Here is a 19,753-nt window from a genome sequence, read left to right on the forward strand (position 1 = left end):
TGGGGAAGGCCTTCGGCAGGACCAGCACAGACTCTTGTTTGCAGATGGTGCCAAATCACTGATGGGGAAAGGGGGTGTGCTCACTGCCAACAAAGTGGACTAATATTTTTGGGAAGTTTTAATTTGCATCAATTAAAAATTCAGGCCAGCTCTGAGCAAAACAGAAGTAGGTGAACTTATTTCCTGAGCCTCTGCACTGTCTTCCCCGGGCCCCTCCAGCCCTCTGCAGGCCTGTCAGTGAGGGACCCTCCACCCTGGTCAGCGTTTCCCAACTGGCCAGTTCTCAGATTCACACGGATTTATACCCACTCTTCTGCCAGACCAGACTAGGGCCCTGCAGGGAAGGAAAGAGAGAAACCATATGGCTCCAAGAAAACAGGAAAAACCCGTCTCTGGAGCCTCAGCACCAGCCTTCAGGTCTGGGTCATGTCTATACACTGAAGGCTCTTTTCTTGAGCTTATCAGCTCTGTATCTTTTGACTAAAGAAATATGAGAAATGCCTAGGAAGATTAGATGCTTTAAGCAATCCATGGAACGTCATAAGGGCTCACTAAGCCATGGCATCTTGCTACAAGTGAGGACTGTTTAGGTGCGTTCCTCTGTAAATCTCCAAACCTTAAGTCCTGGCCCCACCACGCCCACCCTGCCGTCCTGGCCCAGAGCGCAGTTGTTTCATGGGAGTCATTTATGAGCAATGGAGAACCTCTCTTGCCCTGAGTTATGCTCTAATGGGCTCTGTGGTAGAACCTGTGTCCTTTTAACCCCTGCTGAGTGAAGGGACGGATGGACGCATCCCATCAGTGGATTTATGAATGAGTATGTAACGCACATGCTTCAGGAGACAGACAATGCTGACCCACACAGAGCCAGGAAAGGCAGCGCTGCTAAGAGTGACCCTAACTACCCTAAATGGCTTCTTCCTATGGGGCCCCAGCAGTTCTTCTCCCTCCTCAAAATCCAAGAACCTGGAGACAGGACTTTCAGCCATGCATGGGGCCTGAGGCTGAGTGACCGTCCCCCGGCAGGACTGATTGCTTCTCACACGGTTCCATTCTCCCAGGACCGAGTTTACAGAGGGCTGGGTGGGTCAAGGATGGGACCAGGCCCCAGAAGGATTTAAGTCTCCTCCCTGCCCCCCAGCCCAAGGAGCACCTAGGGGTGCTATTTCCTCTATAACTCAGCTTACCTTTAGTCCTCACTGATAACCAATAGAAAAGTTAGCTTAACATTCCAGTGAACTCAGTCCAGTGATTTAAACACAATCGGTTTGAGTCTAACTTGGTCACTTCCCCACATGGCAGTCAGGCCTATCCCATTCTCTGCAGTGGCCCCTGCACACTCTCCAGCACCCTCTCAGCTGGCTTCTGGGCCCCACTATGGGCCCACAGGATCTTCTGGGCCAGCTTCCTTCTCCAGTCGAGGAATATCTGAGCAAGTGTCATCAGCCCTATTCTTTTTTCATTTTTATTGGTGTACAGTTTACAGTATTGCGTTAGCTTCAGGTGTAAAGTGCATCAGTTATATACATATGTATCTCCATTATTTTTCAGATTCTTTTCCCATATAGGCCATTACAGTTTGAGTTCCCTGTGCTATACCGTAGATCCTTTTAGTTATCTATTTTGTATAAAGGAGTGTGTGTATCAGTCCCAGTCTTCCAATTTATCCCTCCCACTGCTTTCCCCTGGTCACCGAACATTTGTTTTCCACATCTGTGACTCTATTTCTGTTTTGGAAGTAAGCTCATTTGTACCACTTTTAAATTCCACACAAAAGTAATATCATACAGCATTTGTCTTCCTTCACTATGACAATCTCCAGGTCCATCCATGTTGCTGCAAATGCTGTTATTTCATCCTTTCCATGGCTGAATAATATTCCGTCGTATATATGTACCATATCTTCTTTATCCATTCCTTTGTTGATGAACATTTACATTCTTTCCATGTCCTGGCTATTGTAAATAGTGCTGCAAAAAATGCTGGGGAGCACGTTATCTTTTCAAATTATGGTTTTCTCTGGATATATGCCCAGGAGTGGGATTGTTGGATCACACGGTAGCTCTATTTTTAGTTTCTTAAGAACTTCCATACTCCATACTGGCCGTACCAGTTTATATTCCTACCAGTAGTGTAAGACGGTTTCCTTTTCTCCACACCCTCTCCAGCATTTCTTATTTGTAGATTTTTTTGATAATGGCCTTTCTGAGGGTGAGGTGATACCTCATGGTAGTTTTAATTTGCATCTAATTACTGATGTTGAGAATCTTTTCATGTGCTTTTTGACCATCTGTGTCTTCTTTGGAGAAAAGGCTACTTAGGTCTTCTGCCCATTTTTTCATTGGGTTGTGTGCCTTTTTGATTCTGAGCTGCATGCGCCATTTATATAGAGATTAATCCTTTGTAGATTGCTGTGTTTGCAAATATTTTCTCCCATTCTGAGGGTTCATTTTCTTTACGGTTTCCTTTGCTCTGCAAATGCTTTTAAGTTTAACTAGATTCCGTTTACTTATTTTTGCTTTTATTCACCAGTCCTGTTCTGCCAGGTCCTTCCAAACCGCCGAATCTCCATCTGCCGTGGTGGCCTGCCCTGACAGCATCTGACAGGTCAGTGTCTTCCCTAATTCCAAACAGGGGACAGGGCACAGGGCTCTCCACCAGGAGAACCTCCCTAAAGTCAAGGGAGTTGCACCAACATTGCCTCTAATGCTCTTCTCTAAAGACCCTCCCTTCTCCCACTCCAGACTTCTTACTAGTTATGACCCCTTTCAGATCTCTTCCTACGGCTTAGTCCTTTCATTTAAAGCTGGAAGACCCAGCATCTAGTGCTTCCCAGTCCAGCTGGGAGGAGTGAAAAACAGCCATGAATTAATACTTCTCTTAATATCTCACCATCTCACCATGGGAGAGAAGAACTTCAAAGACGGTGCTTTGGGGCCTGTCTGTCCTAGACAAGCGTACAATTATTCAAAGATCCCCAGCCCATGGCAGGGTGCAGGGTGACGCCTCTGTAAGCAGGCCTGGCACAGAGGCCCAGGCACTGCAGGGAAGTGGTGGGGGTTGGGGTGAAGAGGTGGAGTGTGACAGTCTCTAGGTCCAACCATGTTGCTGCAAATGCTGTTATTTCATCCTTTTTATGGCTGAGTAACATTCCATTGTATATATGTACCGTATCTTCTTTATCCATTCCTCTGTTAAAGGACATTTACACTGCTTTGCTGACAGCCCAGGTTTGAAGTCATATGAGCCTGGACCTCATCAGGTCTCCTCTATCTACTGACGGGATCACGGCCAGTCATTCACCTCCTCTCAGCCTCAGGTTCCTCACCTGTAACAAGATGCCACTGTCTCCTAGGATCTCTGCGTGGAGCAGACTATCAGCACTGAATTCAGTGTCTGGCATGTACATGCTCCCGAAATGAAACCCATCTGTTAGTTCTCAAAACCACACACACACTCGGCCCGAGCTGGGCTCAGGAGTTCAAAGGGAGTCCCCATACTCCCTGCTCAAGTCCTCTCACAGGACCCCTGTACACAACTAACTGGGTACCACCACTCCCCTTGGGTTATTCTTGCATGCCAGAAACAGATCCCGACTCAGGCTGCCTCAAGTCAGAGTAGGTGTGTATGCAATGAGGACCCTTTCAGTGCCTCGTATCTGGCTCAAATTAGCTAAAGCCAAAAAGAAACAAACAGGTCTCCTTTGGCTCACAAAACCAAAAATTCCAGTGATATCTGCCTCTGGGCACAGTCGGACCCCAGGACTCCATGGACACCACCCAGACTTGGCCTCATTCACCCCACCTGCCTCTCAGCTCTGACTCCCTCTCTCGGCCTGGTTACCCGCCTCTCACGATCAGCGGCTGCAGGCTTATTCTCTCAGCCGCCCTCCTGGGTGAAATCTGCCTCTTTCTTGGTTGTTCTGGCAAAAAGCCAGGCCTGAGGCTTGGTAGGCCAAACCATGGGCATTCCTGAACCACTCACCATGGCTGTGGAGACACAGGCAACGCAGTGGAGTCAACCCACCCAGGCCCTGGGCTGAACGAGGCGGTGCAGGAGAGAAGGCGGCAGGGACGGAAACCCCCAGATGCCTGTTCACGCGTCCTCCCTCCACACCCCAGCTCTGCACACCCGCTCCCGTCACACTCCCTTCCAGCTCGCACTGCCAGTGGCCTGAGATGCTCGTTAGTCCCCAGTTGAAACTCGAGAGAGTGGGAACCCAGCTGGCCCAGCTGTTGGTTGGGCAGGGATTTCCTCGCCAGGTCACATGACAGGCGCTGCTGGCTGAGGACGAGTGCCCGTGGGTAGGAGTCCAACTTGATCCCATTGGCGGAGCCAAAGCAGGTTGGAAGATGGTTGATGTTGCAGTTCACACGAGGTTGCCTGGCCGGTCCATTGTGGAAGAGCCACGGGCGGGGCAGTTTCTGTTAGAAGAAGGGGGGGACAGCAGGCCTCACGAGTGACACTTCCAGGTGCCCCTATGGCATCTGGAATCGAAACAGCTTTATTGATACCTGAGGAAAGTGCAAGAGAAACACTCCTTCTGACCACTCGGCCCATCCCCTGGGGCCAGGTCAACTAGAGGCCGGACTAGTCCTCTCACCCTGCCCATGCGCCGGGGGTCATCCGGGGCCTTGCTGGCCAGTGCCCAGAGGCCAGACGAGTCAGCGGCCAGAGTCTGGAGAGAGGACATCTGTAGCCGTGGCTTCTACGGCAGGGGCGGGGCCAGCCCGGCAGCCTCACTGGTCAAGGTCCAGAGCCTCCTGGGTCACAGTTCGGAGTCCGATGGAAAACAGCTCCTCCCACGGCTTCCGGATCCAGGCCAGCAAGGCCGTCAGCTGCTCCGGACACACAACTCGGAGTGCCCAAAAGCTCTCCAGCCGGGACACCTGGCATACAAGCAGCAGTGAGGTGAGACGCACGAGGGCCGTGCCCAAGCAGGGGGGCAGCAGGGTGGGTCTCAGGAGCACCCACTGCCCCTCCCAGTTCAAGGCGTCCCCAGGCCTGTCTCTCTCCAGAAAAGATCCTGACTCAGCTTTTAAAACAGAATGCAATCGGCACTGATGGAAGACCCCCCAAAAGGGCTTTCTCGTTTACCACCTTGTATCTTTAACCCTCCCTGCTTTCAGACTGTCAGTTCTGGAGTCAGCTCCAAGGAAGCACTGGGACTTAGTTCCTGGCTCTGTCATTTATGACCTGGGCCCGCTGGTTAACACCCCCCAGTCTCAGAGGCCTCAACTGTAATTGAGCTAAAAACCATACTGCCTCCTCACACAGAGGCTGTAAAAATCACACGGTTGGCGCACAGGCCCAAAGAGAAACAAACTCCAAGCAGCATTTGCTTCATCAGGGCCTCCGAGCTAACACGAAGTTGGCCTTCAAGTCCACAGTGTTCCCACTGCCTGTAACTGCTTCCTCACTACTGTCCACACCCTGTGACGGCCTCCCAGGTCCCGGCACCCATCACTCTGCATTCCCCCACATCATGACTGCCTGTTGTTAAGTTCCCTAGAGCCCAGATCCGAGTCTTCCTAGACCCACTTGCCGCACCACCCCCCACCGCCCACCCGCCCCTCACTCGCTCCACACCTCGTCGTAGAAGACCAGCCGCAGGGCCTCCGGGGCCTCGCGATACAGCAGAATGGAGCTCAGGCTGCTGAGGGGCTGCTGCTCCCTGATGCTCACTGAGGGGCCTGGCCTGGGGGGTGGGGCCTTCTCAGATGCTTCGCCAGACGCTGCTGGAGGAGGGGGCTCTGCCTGAGACCCTGCAGGGTCCTCATCTAACAGGTACAGGGTGGACAGAGTCAACAACAGGGACACAGGGCAGGCAGCGGGTCCTAGGGTATAAGAGACAGGGTGAGGCCCGGAGAAGAAAGCCCTGGAAGAGCCCAGATCCCCAGCTGGTGTCCCAGTGCTGCTCTGGAGAGGAGTGACCACACAGAGGCGACCACAGCATGGCCTGTGCCTCTGGGGGCCAAGGTCTTCCCTTTCCCAAAGTCCAGGGATCTCTAGCCTCCAAAAGCTCTGAGGCCCAAGTCAAAGGGAAGTTGCCCCACCCCCACCTCCACATCAGAAAGATGCACCCACTCTCCCCTCACCAAAAGGGTAGGACAGGGCAGACTGACATGATCTGCTCCGCTTCCCAGAGAGCCTGGGCCCCAAAGCAAAGGCAACCCAGGGCACTCCCTTGCCTCTCCAAAGAGGCTGGGACCCCAAGACTGTTGCTGGATGAAGTTCACATCCCAGCACTGCGAATTACTACAAAGGCACAAAGAGGTGCCCGGGGGCTGGAGGGTTGGAAGGCCGGGGCTGGACCTCACCTTCAACCAGGAACGCCTGAAGGTAGAAGAACCGGGGAGGCTCCAAGGAAGAGTCTGTCTTCAGCAGTGGCCTGGGGAGAAGGCAGCAGGCCCAGGAAGGAGCGGTCAGCCACGGGGTGGGAAGAGCCACAGAGGGGTGGAGTGAGGAGAAGGCTAGGCCCAGGTCAGGAGGCACGGAGGCTCAGGACTCCACCCGGGGCTTGTGAGGGGAGGGGCTGTGTTCCACGAGCAGCCGTCTGGGCCTCAGCCTCCTCTCCAACTCACCAGAGCCTGTGCTTCGGGGTCACCTCCTCCTCCGTGGCGCTGACACTGCTCCTCCGCGTGGGGGGCAGGGACTGCAAGACATCTGGACAGAGCCAGCCGGGGACAGGGAGCCCTCAACGACTCCAGCTCTTCCATCCCAACCTCTCCACACCTTCCCATCCTCCGCGCTGCAGAACTTCCAAGAGGGATGGGTCCTGTTACCCGTCTGTCTTCACTGCGGGCGCCACTGTGGCGCTGTGGTCCACAGCCCCCCGCCCCAGCCTCCCTCCGCCCCCTGCCTCTTCTCACCGGTGAGCTCCTCCAGGAAGGCCCGGCAGCGCTTGGCCTCTCGGGGCAGCAGGACACAGGCCCCCGCCCCGGCTGCCCACTCCAGCCGCAGGCTCTGTCCCGCCAGGCCCAGCTCTATGTGCCGCAGATCCTGCAGGGGAACGGCCAGGGCCGGCTGCAGCCAGCTCGCCGGGGGCCCGCTGTGGAGATGGTGAGGGCAGAGAGGCAGGAGAGTGAGAGCACAGTCAGAGCCTGGGGGCCCGGGCCTTCCCTGGCAGCGGCCCTGCCCACTCACCAGATCTCCCCTGTCACCTTCAACACGTAGAACCTTTGGTCAGACACAACCACAAGACACAGAAACTCCCCCGGGTGGCCTGCCAACGCCAGCGGCACCTAAGGGGAAGAGGAGGTTGACAAAAACAGAGAGGACTAGGGAGGCGGCCGGCAGATTGAGGGCCGAGCTCCTGGTGACACTGTTCACCCATCCGGCCTCTCCGTCAGCCTCGCTCTCTAGCCCACAGCCCCGTCTGCACTCGGACCCACGTCAGGCTCCTAGTAGGTCTCCCTGACTGCCATCTCGCCCCCTCCAGCTCACTCCCTGAGAGGACGACTGCCCCCAAACACAAAGCCCACCGCCACTCCCCAGCTCCCCAGACTTCAGAGGCTCCACGGGCCTCAGGGCTACGAGAGTCCGGGCTACGAGACAGACACCAGATGATGCTTCCAGGCTCCTCTCGGGACACCTGCCCCGCCCACACCCTGGCTGCGCCGCTCAGCCACTTCTCCCCACCAGCTCCTCTCAGGCCTCTGTGTAGTTGCTGCCTCCTTTCCCTAGAACACTCTTTTTCTCCCTCCCGTCACTCATCCTGCAGGAAGGAGAGGCTTCCCCGGCCCCCACAGGCTGGGATCAGACACCCCTCGAGGGCCTGAGCCTGATTCTGGCATGGGCACACCTCATCATGGCTGCCTGTTCCTCACACCAAGAAAGAGGATGAAGAGCGAGACTGTGGTCCTCTAGGGCCTCAGTGTCCTGCAAGTGCTCACAGATCCAGAGAGGGACCGAGAGCGAGGTGGATTTGCAACAATGGCCAGAGGCTGCACCAGGCAGCCTGCAGACACCGGCTCCCACGTAGGCCACACACCCTGTGAGGTGAGCAGGGTCCTCCCCGTGGGAAAGGGGAGACTTTGGAGGCTCAAATACCAAGGAGCAGGTCCAGAGCCACACTGAGAGTCACCGATGGGATTCAAACTGGAAGCCAAGCCTGGTGGCTCCAGAGTGACTGCCCAGACAGTCTGCTGTGGTGGAAACAGGCAGGGGGGGCAAAGGGCAGGGCCGGGCTGGCAGAGACCTTGAAGCAGCACTGGAACTCCTCCTGGGCATCGCTGAACACCTCGACGTCCAGGAAAAGTCGGAGTCGGTGGTCCACGGAGCGGAGGCCGCAGCGCTCAGGGGCTGGGGGTGAGTAGTGGGCCATCAGCGTGCCCAGGCCACCCCTGCATCCCTCCCCCAACACCTCTGTTCGCCTAGACTCACGCGGGCTGAGGCTCCAGCTGTGGTGGTCATGGGAGGCTGGGGCCTGGGATGGGGCACTGCCAGCCCCGTTGCTGGGGTCGGTGTGGCCAGGAGGGTCGTGGACAGCACTCGGGGACTGCGAGGGGGCCAGCGATTGCTCTTCCTGTCTCCGCTCCCCACTGGGGGTTCCGGGGGACACGGCCAGAAGAACCACGTGATCACTACCACAGTATGGACACACAGCAGATGATTCTGGAGGGGGGATAGAGACAGGTCATCAACCACACACATACACACACACATAACATCCCGACCCCGCCCCGTTGTGCTCACAATACTCCCTCCACACTCTGGGACTCGCCTGGGCCCCATCTCCAGCTTCACACGCTCCCCATGCTCCCACCCAACCTGATGCCCTCAGCAGGCCAAACTGCTGACCAATCACTCCCCATCCCAGTGACAGATGAGCAGGCCCACAAGCTCCTCAATACACCTGCCTTCTCATTTCAGGAGGCCCACACCCACCCAGGCCCTGCTGTGGGCCCCTCCCACAGCCCTGGGCTGGGCATGTACGTGAAGTCTGAGAGCCCGAAATCAACAGATAAGGGCAGAATTCCAGGTTCTCTATGCTCGGTTCCCCATCTGTGAGATGGGGATGACGACGATCCCAGAGGGTTGTCAGGACGAGTGAACGGAATTGGGTAAAGAAACCAGGCCACAGACCAGCGACGAGACAGGAAACACTTTGAGCGGCTATGGCGTGTTGGAATGTGCTAGAGCCTCTGACAGCTGTATCGAAACTCTCCCGACCCTATTGTGCAAGTGAGGAAAGCAAAGATGGAGTCACTGATGTGCCCTGCCAAGGCCACGTAGTGGGGTCAAGGCAGCAGCTACTGTGTGTGGAAGACCTCGGTTCTGAGCCAGGCATGGTGCCTGGTGCTGTTTTGTCACACTGAACTCTCCTCATGTCACGGGGCAAGTCCATCCTCTTCTTTGCTCAGACGAGGTGACTGAGGCTCAGATCAAAGGAGACCAGAGCACAGAGGAATGTACAAGACTAACGCCACCACCGAAGGGACGCCAGGGCCACATGACCCTTGCAGGACAGACAAGGTCTGGGACCGGGTAGGGCTGTTTCTGTTATACACACTGTACTGCTGGGCTTGCAGCTGCCCAGGCAAGTTCAGGTTGGAGAATGAATGAAGAGGGCTCAACTTCTGAATAAAATTTAAACCCCTGTTCTAGCTACTGCCAGGAAAAAAAAAAAAAATGTAATTAATAAAAATCAAACATTTCAGTGCAGGTGTTACCAAGATTATTTTTTTCTTCTTCAATGTCTTCAAAGACATGACTTTTTGACTCGTCTGCAATGGAAAAATCTGTCATCTTAACAGTGTGAAGAAATGCCACAAGGTGTTACTCAAGTGACTCACAAGGTCAGTCAGGGAAGAACAACCTAAGACCCCTCACACAGCATCCCAATACAGCTGCCAGACAGCCCCGCACTGCAGGGAGTGCTCGTATGTTTTACGTGGCTTCTGAAACAGTAGCCAAAAAAAAGGAGGGAAATGCTCCAAGTTATGGGAAAATAATGGGTATGTTTAAGCAGTTACACAGACTGTACTTCCTGACTTAAGAGGAAAAGAGAATGTAGTTTATTTTTTTGTAAATGTGGCAGGCAGACAGTTTTAATTTTTCCTCCAGGCTGAAAAGCTGGCCCCTGCTCCTTTCTTCCCTAGGGTTCCCCCTCCACACTCCCAGCTCAAAGCCATTTTCCCTGAAGCAGCAGGAGGCGCATGGACACTGAGGTCAAGGGCAGGGCTGGTACCTGTCTTCCGGAACAGCGGCCTCCAGCCTTCCTCACCATCCAGCCCCAACCTGGGCTCCTCTGGCTTGAACTCGCGGCCACAGCGCAGACACTGGAGTCTGTCCCCTGGCGGGCCCCCTGCTTCCTCAAGATGATGCTGAGAGGTGGCTGCTGGGGTCAGCACAGCCAGCAGCTCCTGAAACAGGGTGGGTCGGACACAGCTGTGAGCAGGACCCGAGTCCTCGGGCTTCCAGCCTCCCCCAGCTGCCTGGGCCCCACGCTAGGTTCCATCACCTGGACAGCCGCCTGGGCATCTGGCTCCAGCACCATGTAGCGACGCAGCTGCCGGTCGGGGCAAATGTAGGAGAAGCGGAGAGCAAGGACGGGGCCCTGGGGTCGTGGATCTGAGCCCTGCACAGGAAGAGGGGTCAGCAGGATTAGGGTTATGCTAAGAGCGTGACGGAAACGATAGCTCTGGCCCCTGTAAAAGTGCTTTGGCTGACAGCCACGCTGCAGCCCAGGAGCTCTGCCCCTCAGCCCAGCCTCCGAGTCGCCTGGGGCCTGCCTCTGCCCCCTTAATGCCCCTCCCAGCTCTGAGCCCAGTGACAGAGCATGGAAAACACCCGGCCCAGTGCCTGACCAGGCTGTCAAGAGTCAGTTCCAGAAAAAAGCCTAGCACCCCTTCCAGAAGCCCTGCTCCCACAGCTCACCTCGGCCACCTGCTCGCTCTGGGTCTGAGTCTCTGCCTCTATCTCAGCTGCCTCCAGACTCTGAAGCTCAAGTCGTTGCAGGGTCCGAGCCGCTTGGAGCTCCACCTCAAACAGGTGGCCCGTAGTGACCCAGAGAAAGCAGTCCCTGCCCCGCACGCCCTCGGGCCCCTCCAGGGGACACACCAACATGGGCCGGCAGAGCTCCACTGAGGAGAGACGGAGAGGGGGACGCCGTGAGGAGGGAGAGGTGGCCAAGACTTGGCCCCCACTGTGGGGCGGCCGTCCACCCCCGTACGTGGGCTCTCCTAACCCCCAGACACATGACCACCACCTGGTTCTGGCCTCCCTCGCGGCCACTGAGCACTCACCCTCCACTTCGCTTTGCTCCTCTCCTCCCTCCTCTTCTCCCTGCTCCTCCAGCTCCTCTTCCTCCTGAGGCTCCAGCTCTGGCTGGACCTCCTCTGCCACCTCCTGCGGAGACTCCTCCTCAGGCGGTGGAGGGCTGGGCGCGGGCCCTGGGCTCAGGGCATCCGGGGACAGTGTGCTGGGGGCAGAGGCCTCCAGGTGATTCCGATACTGCAGCCAGTCGCAGCCGAACCGCTCCCGAAAGCTGCTCATGAGTTCCAGCTCTCGATGCTGCTGCACAAACCACCCTGGGCAGGTGGGGGAGCGCGCGGCTTAGCAAGCCCAGCCCCACCACGACCCCCAGCCGCCCCATCTTCTGGGCATGCCCCTCAGGGTGAGGTCAAAAAAGGGGGTGTGACAGCAGGGGATGGCCGGTTCAAAGGGAAGCCGAAGTCTGCCCCTTCGGCAGCAGGTCCTGAAGCGAGTTCTGTGTGACACTGGGGTCACGTGCAACTCAGAAACACAAAGCGCCTGCCACTTAGGGAGACTGGAGAGACAGGGCAGCGCGTTTAAGGTCCGGAGACATCCTCTGATTTAACCAGCTTTTCCCAAACTGATGGGGCCACAGAATCCTCTCATTATCCAACCCAACAAAGATAACATTCCCTGAAAAACCCTTTGGAAAGTGCTGCCCAGGAGCAGTCTCTTCTCCTTCCCCTAGACTGAAACAGGAAGGAAGACGAGGTCCCCGCAATGCTCCACTCCACCAAAAAGAGAAGTCCTCCAGACTAGAAGACTGGAGCACATGGGACTGGGGCCAGGAGGCTGGGGGTGGGCTGACTCACCAGCCGGGGAGGGGTCCAGAGTCCGGGGCTCCGGGTCTGTGTCGCTGGGTTCCGAGATACTCGCCCGCCTCACGCGAACTCGGCTCTGAGGTTGGGAGAGGGAACCCACATTCTATGAAAGCCAATGGCCTCCCACCCCACCCACCCGGAACACCCACCCACAGGCAAGGACAGGCCCTGACCACTCCCAGGACCCCCGCAGCTCAGAGCCCCCGTAAACACATCCAGGCCCAGGCACGAGGTAGCCTAGGACCCCATTTACCTTCACCTTGCGGAGCGGGGGCTGGGCCACAACGCCCCCTGACGAGGGGCTGTCACTCAAGTCAGGGCCACCGGAGGTTTCGATCGTACTCCCCACTGGCCAGGGCGGAAGTGGTGCCGTGGTGCTGAGCCCCGAGGACGTGGAGGTCTGGCGTGGGACAACAGGTAGGAGACAGAGGCTGGAGCCAGGGCGCACCCCTCTTCTGCTCGTGCTCCTGAGAGACGGGGCCTACCTCCCAGCCGATCGGACGGATCCTTCCCCGACTCCCCTCTGTTCCCCTCGGCTAGTGCCCTTCCTTCACCTCCTCCCAAATCGATCCCGCCCCATCACTCCCACCACACAAACCTGTAAATCAGTCAGTGACAAGGCCTTTCCATCAAGAAGGAACTGAGCAAAGATAAAAGGGGAGGGCGGTGTCAGTGGGGAGCACACACTCTGGGGGGCCCCTAGCCAGGGTTGGGAGCCCTCCTAGTCCTGTAAGGACCAGCAGGTTCGGTGAGGGGGAAAGGCATAATAAGCCAGCAGTCTGAGGCCTCAGCCCCTCACCAAGGGATGTGGGGAAAGGCAAGAGCGTGCAGGGGTGAGGGAGGCCTAGCAGGAAAGGGAACGCGGAGCAGACACAGGCAGACACTCACCCCAGCAGCAGCGTCCCGGGCGCGGGGCGACAGGTACCGGGCGGTGGCCACGCGGTGTTCAGGGTGGAACCACAACGGGTTCCCCTCCAGGCAGAGCTGGGCACAGAGGAGGAAACTGGGGTGGGCCTTGGGCCTCCTTCTATGAGGAACGGGGCTGACCAACTCAGCACGGGGGGGAGGTGGGGGGGGAGGGCACGAAGCCAGCTCCCCAGTCCTCACCTTGCGGAGCTCCGTCAGCAGCCACAGTGGCGCCAGCTCCCTGTGTCTCTCCAGCAGGTTGTAGGCCACATCCAGGTGCCGCAAGTTCCGCAGCTGTTCCAGGCCTGGGGCAGAGATGAGAGGGGAGGTGTGAGCAAGGCTGTGGGTGAGCAAGGGTGGAGGGGTGTGGGGTGGGGCGGAGTGGAGTGGAGGGGGCATGCTGGGGGAAGGCACGGCAGAAAGGCCAGCCTGGGCACCCCATACCTGTCTGAAGGCCGCAGGAGGCTCTGGTAGGCACACGGATCCCAGGCCACCCTGAGTCTCATACCACCCCCATTCCCTTCCACGCTGGACCACCACCCCCACCAGCACCCCCATCACACTCCCCCACTCACCATGCAGGCTCTGGAGCTCATTGCCCCGCAGAATCAGGGTTCCCAGAGCAGCCCCCGAGGGTCCCATTTTCGGCACCAAACGCAGGTGGTTGTAAGAGATGTCCAGGTGACAGAGCTCAGACAAATCCTGGGAGGGGATGGAGGGGGCGGTGACGCAGAGTCTCTCCTTGGCCACACTCTAGCCAGGCTCCTCTGAACCCGCTTCTTGACTAGGCCTCAAACCTGACCTACAAAGACTACAGACTCTCAGCACAAATGATTTCACCTGCCCTTCTATCAACCCCCACGTTAAGACGAACAAATCTACCAGTTTCTAACAGCTCCGGAATGACCACCCCAGTCCCCTGACATCACTTCCCAGGAAAACTGAAGGTGCCAGAAGGACTGAGTTTGCTCCAGACAACACCTGAAAGATAGGGTCCAGCTCTCTGCCTCCGTGGGACTTTGACAAGTGCCGGTTAGCAAACTAGGCAGGTTCACATGGACCAACGCCCCTTCCTGTTTTTCTTACACATCCACTTTTCCAACTTCAGAGGAACCCAACTAGGGTTTGGTCAAAGAGAGAATCTGCCCAAGCCCCCACCGTCCCACTTCCCACTGCCTCATGCTCCCTTGAAAATGCTCACCTCTGCACAAATCAAACTGGAATTCAGTTCACACCAAAAAGCTTATTACTGATTAAAATAGTTTTACTACTAATTAAATATCACCAATAGTTTTTTGCCATTTTAACCAGAATCCAGCTTTATCTCTGACAGGGAGACATAGGAGACAGGTTCAAGTTCACCATGAAAGCTACCCTTTACTGAGCTGCACCTTTAGCTAAGTATCATCAGATCCTCTTCACAATCGTTTTCATACTATAAAAGTAGGTACTCGTATGATGTATACTTTACAGATGAAAAAATTGAGAAGTTAACTAATCTGTCCCACGGAGATTAGAAGTTGAGGTTAGAACATTGGTCTGTCTTATGCCAGAGTTTGTGCCTCCAAAGAGTACTGCCTCCCAAAATGCGACTCCATGGGGAATAGGGGTGGGGAAGCAGGGGGGTGGCGGATGAGAGGCAAGAGCAAGGTGGGGGCAAAAAGAATCTAGAAGAGAAGGTCTGAGCCGAACAAGTGGAGGCCCAGGTGGCACCTGCCCAGCCAGGCTGTTCATACTCACCATCAGGAAGCCCTTGCAGTCCTGGACTTGATTGTGGCTCAGGTTCAAGAAGCGAAGAGCTGACAAGAGACGCTGAGGGGGGATAGGGACAGGAAGCAGAAAATCGGACATCCCCAGGCAGCCAACTGGCCCTCCACCCTAAGGGCCCATCCCTGTGGTTCCCCAGTTTCCCCAGCTCCTCCTGAGGCTCACTCACCAGGGAGCTGTCTAAGGCAGTCAGGGCATTGTAGCTGAAGTCAGCAGACAGCAGAGCCAGCCAGGGCAGGGCAGAGCAGAGGTCACCACCGCAGGCTGACAGCAGCTCCTGCACAAACAGGCTGTTACCTCCACTCTCTGCCCCCCACCACGCCAAGGCCACGCTCTGTCACCTGGCCATGCATTCACTCTATATACTGAGCTCTGTCTGGAGATGTAGACTTAAAGAAAGGCCAAGGCCCCCTTCCCAAGAAATGTGAGCAGACAGAGCAGAGGGGAGGCAGACGTGAGATGTCGAATACAACATGCTCGGTGTGACTGTACGCTCCACAGGCACAGGGTGCTGTGGGAACACAGCAGAGAGAGTGAAAACACTGTCTAGCAGGACACAGGAGGGAGGGCACGCTGCAGTGAAGGGGCAACATCAGAGCTTGGTCCTCCACGTCCCTCAGGACAAGGCTGCCGAGCTTGCCCCTGACCCTCCTTACCTCTAATGCCTGGAGGCTCCTGCTGCAGATCAGGGTCTCCAGCTGGGAATAGATGCCACGGAGGCCACGGAGGCAGTGGAGGGGGACACCTCGGAGCTGGAGCAAGGGAAGGGAAGGAGGGACGGAGGGAGACTGAACTTCACGGAGGACAGATGTCTCATCCCCAACTCCCAATGGGGAGGAGGGGAACGATGACAAAGCTACCTATGGTTCAAGGCAGCCTTAAATGGAAGAGTGGGTGCGCATCACTGCAGAGCAACAAGCATACTCCAGTCTGCCCCCCACACCCCACCAAGAGGCCACCTCCCTGTCGCTGCCCCAAATGTCTACTCGAGCTGGGTTTTATGCACCAACATCCCCCAATGCCCCATACCTCCAGCTGTCGAAGGGACTTGAAGGGAAAAATTTTGATGGGCCCTGAGAGGCCAAGACCTGGGACATGGACCAGCTAAAACAAACAAACAAAAAAACTACTCAGGTCACTGAGGCCCGGCACACGTCCCTTTCCTTGGCCTCTCTTCCCTAGCACTGCCAAGCACAGCGCGCTCCTCACCTGGATCCAGGCCCTGTAGATTTTGTGCATGCATGCCACACCCCCAGCCCCACCTCCCCTCTTCTCTTGTGCTCTCAGTACCCCCCATCCCATCCCCACCCCAGAACCTTGAGTGAAAGCGTTTTCTGCAGCACGTCGAAGAGGAACTGAAGCTGGAGGATGATGGGGGAGTCGGCGGGATGGGAGGGCAGAGCCACAAAGCCTGTCTGGCCAGGGCCCCATGGCCCCAGATGCAGCTCAAATACGTGGTTCAGGTGCTGCAATGTGGCAGTCAGCAGGGTCAGGGTGCTATGGCCAGACAGCACCACATCCCCTGCAGGGAGAGGGGCAAACAAGAGGGGTTCATTTATTCTAAGACTTCCAACCCCAGGGTACATCCACTCCCACTCACAGACCTGTTCCCATTCTCCACAACAGGATCAAACTTCACCACTCTTCCTCGCTGAAAAGTCTTCAATCGCTCCACTCTATCTTTCAAAATGTCCTAACTTTTCCGCCTGGTAGATTGCTTCACTACAAGACTCCAACTTTTCTAAATTTTCCTTCACCGTCTGCTCAAAAGAGCCTGGCCTACTCATAGTGCTGGAAACAGCACTGGCTCTCCCAGCTTCCTCATTTTCTGACACACCCTCTTCCACTCTGCCCAGCTCAAGACCTACCTTCTCCAGGAAGCTTTCTCAGCATGCACCACTGGTGAACTTTTCACCATAACTACTCACTTTATATGGGAGCAAATGAGAAGTTTTATCTCTATTTCTTTGTCTCATTGTACAAGGAACATGTGCACTTAACAGAAACTTTCAAACAACACTAAAATGCATGTCAAAAAACTCATTTAAGCGCTAAGGTATTGCTACTGCTCTCCAGGTTAAAACTGCCTTCTCTCGTCCTTGAGGGCATCTTCTGGTATTCATTACTGCACCTAAAAAAAATACAGCTACAAGGTCCTACTGTATAGAGCAGGGAGCTATATTCAATACCTTGTGATAAACCACTGTGGAAAAGAAGACTTAGAATGTATATGTGTGTATAACTGAGTCACTTCACTGTACAGCAGAGCTTGGCACAACACTGTAAATAAATTATACTTCAATAAAAATAAATAAGTAAAAGTGCAACTACAAGGTAGGTACAGAGATTTTTAAGTTTCTTGGAAAAAATAAGGATTGACTGGAAAGGGTTTGCAGAAATAATACAGAGAGATCTCCATACCCTTATATGTAACCACCAATGGTTTTATTTTATATGGAGTACAATATCAAAATCAGGAAATGAGCACTGTGGACAACGTGTACATATAGTTCTATCCCATTTTGTTACATGTAGGTTCCTGTAACTACTACCACAATCAAGATATAAAACTATTTCATCACTGTAGCATTCTCCCTCCTGCTACACCTTTAGCCACTGTGTGCCTGTGTGCATGGACTCACCCACACACACCCTATCAGCCCTAACCTCTGGAACGAAGTCAGATTCTTGCTAAATAAGTTATCAAATCCTACAACCTTGTATGAAGGAACTTCTATGTACTAGACAGTAAGGTACTAGACAGTAAGGATAGATACAGACAAGGTTCAAGGACTCTCCCTACCCAGAAAAGAGCCTCCCAGTCTAGAAGAGGAGATAAGACATGTGCACAGTTAATACTACAAGTCAGAAAGTAAAAATGCTATGCAGATACCACCAACACGAGTGCAGAGGGATGGAAAGGCAGCTAACATTGAATAATACGTGTCAGACGTATGTTACTCCATTTAAACTTCACCAAAATCTCCTAAAAAGCACTGTTAATACCTGCTTACAAATATGGAAACTGGAGTGCAGAAAAGTTAAGAATCTCAACTGAGATCATAAATCTGATAGGAAGTTGTTACTTCCATCTGCTCTCAAAGCCAGAACTTCTACAACTAATGCCAACCATTACTGAACAACTACAATGCCACTGTGCCTAGGCTCGGAAGAAAAAAACTATAATAATTACTACCAATTTTGAGTGCTTACCATATATGCAATCACTGTTCTAAACGCTTTATGTGAGTTAAAATTAATCCCCCTAGCAATCTTTCAGTTAAGTACAATCGTTATCCCATTTTGCTGATGAGGAGGAACTAAGGCTCAGAAAACTTGAACAATCTGGTCATATTGAAAGAGCTGGGATTCCAACCCAGGGGCTTTTAATTATGCTATACTTCATGCTTTGCCACTGTCAACTACAAATTGGCACTTGCCACTAGCACTTGTCATCCACCTCTACAAGGATTAAATCATGTGCTACTGCAGCTGCTGATTGTCGACACCCCCTGCAAAGAGTTTAGGGTGGAGAGCAGAAATGAGGAACTTGGTGCTCTGGAACAACAATTTAAAAAAACCTGGCAGCACAGGTCTTCAGATAGATATTTTCGGGAACCAATTTTATTATGAGCCCAATTCTTGTATCTCTTCACATCTAGCCCTCCTCATAAAAACACTAAAATCCTTCGTGGTGACAACTGTTGCTCATCACTAGCAGAAACAGTCTGCAAAAAAATATGTGCTTGATAGCATTTACTCTCCCTTCACCAAAATCACATATATACTGACCATCCCCCCTACCTCTTTGGAGCAGTTTCTGAGAACCATCTGAGATGCTAGCTCATGGGCTATAGTCTTCATTTTGCCCAAATAACACCTTTTTTAAATTAGCGCCACAGGTCAACGATTATGACTAGTCCTTGGACTAGAAAGGCTTACGGCCAAGTAACGATCACTCCCCTCTGTGAGTATCAGAGAACGCATGAAGAAAGTAGCACCCGAGTTTGGCCTAGAAAGGATGGCTAAGGTTTAGACCGTCAAAGACAAAGACCGACAAAGCGAACAAACTCCGGAAGGAGTAGAGAAATTAATTCTTTGACACCCAAAACCTCCTGACCCTGAACAGCTGTAACCTCATGACTCCTAACTAGGCATGTCTCTAGAACGTAGGAAGTAGCCCCTCTCGCCCAGCCTCAGCCCAACCGGAAGTTCACTCACCGGACTCGCGCAGAAGCCCCGCGAGCTTCCACACCAGAGAGTCCCGCGGGGCGGTCGTCATGGCCACAGGACGCTGGGGGCGGAGCCAGAGAAAAGAGGAAGCGGAAGAGCTTCAGGTGGTAGTAGTGCCAAAACGCCAGGACGTCCGCGCAAACCGAAGCCTCGCGGAGGAAAAAAAATCAAACAAGAGGGCGAGAAAGAGCTCCCCTTTGGATCCCTTTCAAAGAGCATAAGGCCTGACCAGCCAGACTGACCTTCCTGTGTGAGCCTCCCACCAGCTCTACAGCCGGACGCCTATCAATAATAGACAGGAAGTCCCGCCCCGGAAGAGAGGCGCTCGGGTGGGACGGCCAGAAAGTAAGCCTGCGCTGCTGGAAACCATGCCGTAAGTCGTGCGAATGTCGAATGGGGGAGGTGCCCTCTGGTTCGGGCGAAGGCGGTCCTTTCGCGTCTCAGCGTCCTGAGCCCAAACCCCAATCCCAAGCTGGGCCTCCGCCGTCCCTGCCCCTTTGTGGGCCCCGCAATGCCTGAGACACCCGCTGAGCTCGGCTGGGGCCGCTCCGGGTCAGTGAGGAAAATCTGACTCCTTATTTGCAGACTGGGCAGGGAAGCAAAGTTGGGAGAAAAGGAGTTTTCTGTTACTGAGGAAAAGACTCATCCACTCATCCGAACACTCCTTTTTCAGTTAAAGGAGAGCGTGTCCGCCATGGGAGGCTGTTTTTTAACATCTGTGTGAAAGAGCTGGGGCTGACCTAGGTGCCATTTCTGGGGTCTCTTTG

General features: G+C 54.5%; 1 protein-coding gene across 2 annotated transcripts; it reads right to left on the minus strand.

The window, feature by feature from the left end:
* Positions 1–1,476: 1,476 nt before the first annotated feature.
* On the minus strand, positions 1,477–19,270 carry STK11IP (serine/threonine kinase 11 interacting protein). Of its 2 annotated transcripts, XM_065930472.1 has the most exons (25): positions 19,229–19,270; positions 18,975–19,047; positions 16,070–16,275; positions 15,783–15,857; positions 15,410–15,505; positions 14,923–15,030; positions 14,727–14,798; positions 13,562–13,688; positions 13,188–13,291; positions 12,969–13,064; positions 12,679–12,720; positions 12,334–12,480; positions 12,072–12,156; positions 11,250–11,534; positions 10,882–11,087; positions 10,466–10,582; positions 10,193–10,367; positions 8,386–8,616; positions 8,201–8,304; positions 7,147–7,244; positions 6,873–7,051; positions 6,585–6,666; positions 6,321–6,391; positions 5,590–5,837; positions 1,477–4,889 (listed from the first exon to the last, which is right to left on the minus strand). In XM_065930472.1, exons 2-25 carry the CDS (start codon positions 19,033–19,035, stop codon positions 4,740–4,742), a joined length of 3,165 nt encoding a protein of 1,054 aa, XP_065786544.1. In that variant the 5' UTR covers positions 19,036–19,047; positions 19,229–19,270; the 3' UTR covers positions 1,477–4,739. The 2 variants fall into 2 exon arrangements, 1 of the variants encoding a protein (XP_065786544.1); XR_010662422.1 differs by lacking the exons at positions 1,477–4,889; positions 5,590–5,837 and having other exon boundaries at positions 6,325–6,391; positions 6,585–6,759; positions 18,975–19,254.
* Between the last annotated feature and the right edge of the window lie 483 nt (positions 19,271–19,753).

This window comes from Muntiacus reevesi, chromosome 3 (assembly GCF_963930625.1).
Source record: "Muntiacus reevesi chromosome 3, mMunRee1.1, whole genome shotgun sequence".
NCBI lineage: Eukaryota > Metazoa > Chordata > Mammalia > Artiodactyla > Cervidae > Muntiacus > Muntiacus reevesi.

What these genes read in the sequence shown, in the direction of transcription:
- STK11IP (XM_065930472.1), bottom strand. Translation starts at nt 19,035, where the DNA reads ATGACGACCGCCCCGCGGGACTCTCTGGTGTGGAAGCTCGCGGGGCTT. An exon ending in CTGCCTTAGACAGCTCCCTG is followed by an intron (nt 14,799 to 14,922) that starts GTGAGTGAGCCT and finishes ATCCCCCCTCAG; the next exon opens with CGTCTCTTGTCAGCTCTTCG. An exon ending in TGAGCTCCAGAGCCTGCATG is followed by an intron (nt 13,292 to 13,561) that starts GTGAGTGGGGGA and finishes TCTCTGCCCCAG; the next exon opens with GCCTGGAACAGCTGCGGAAC.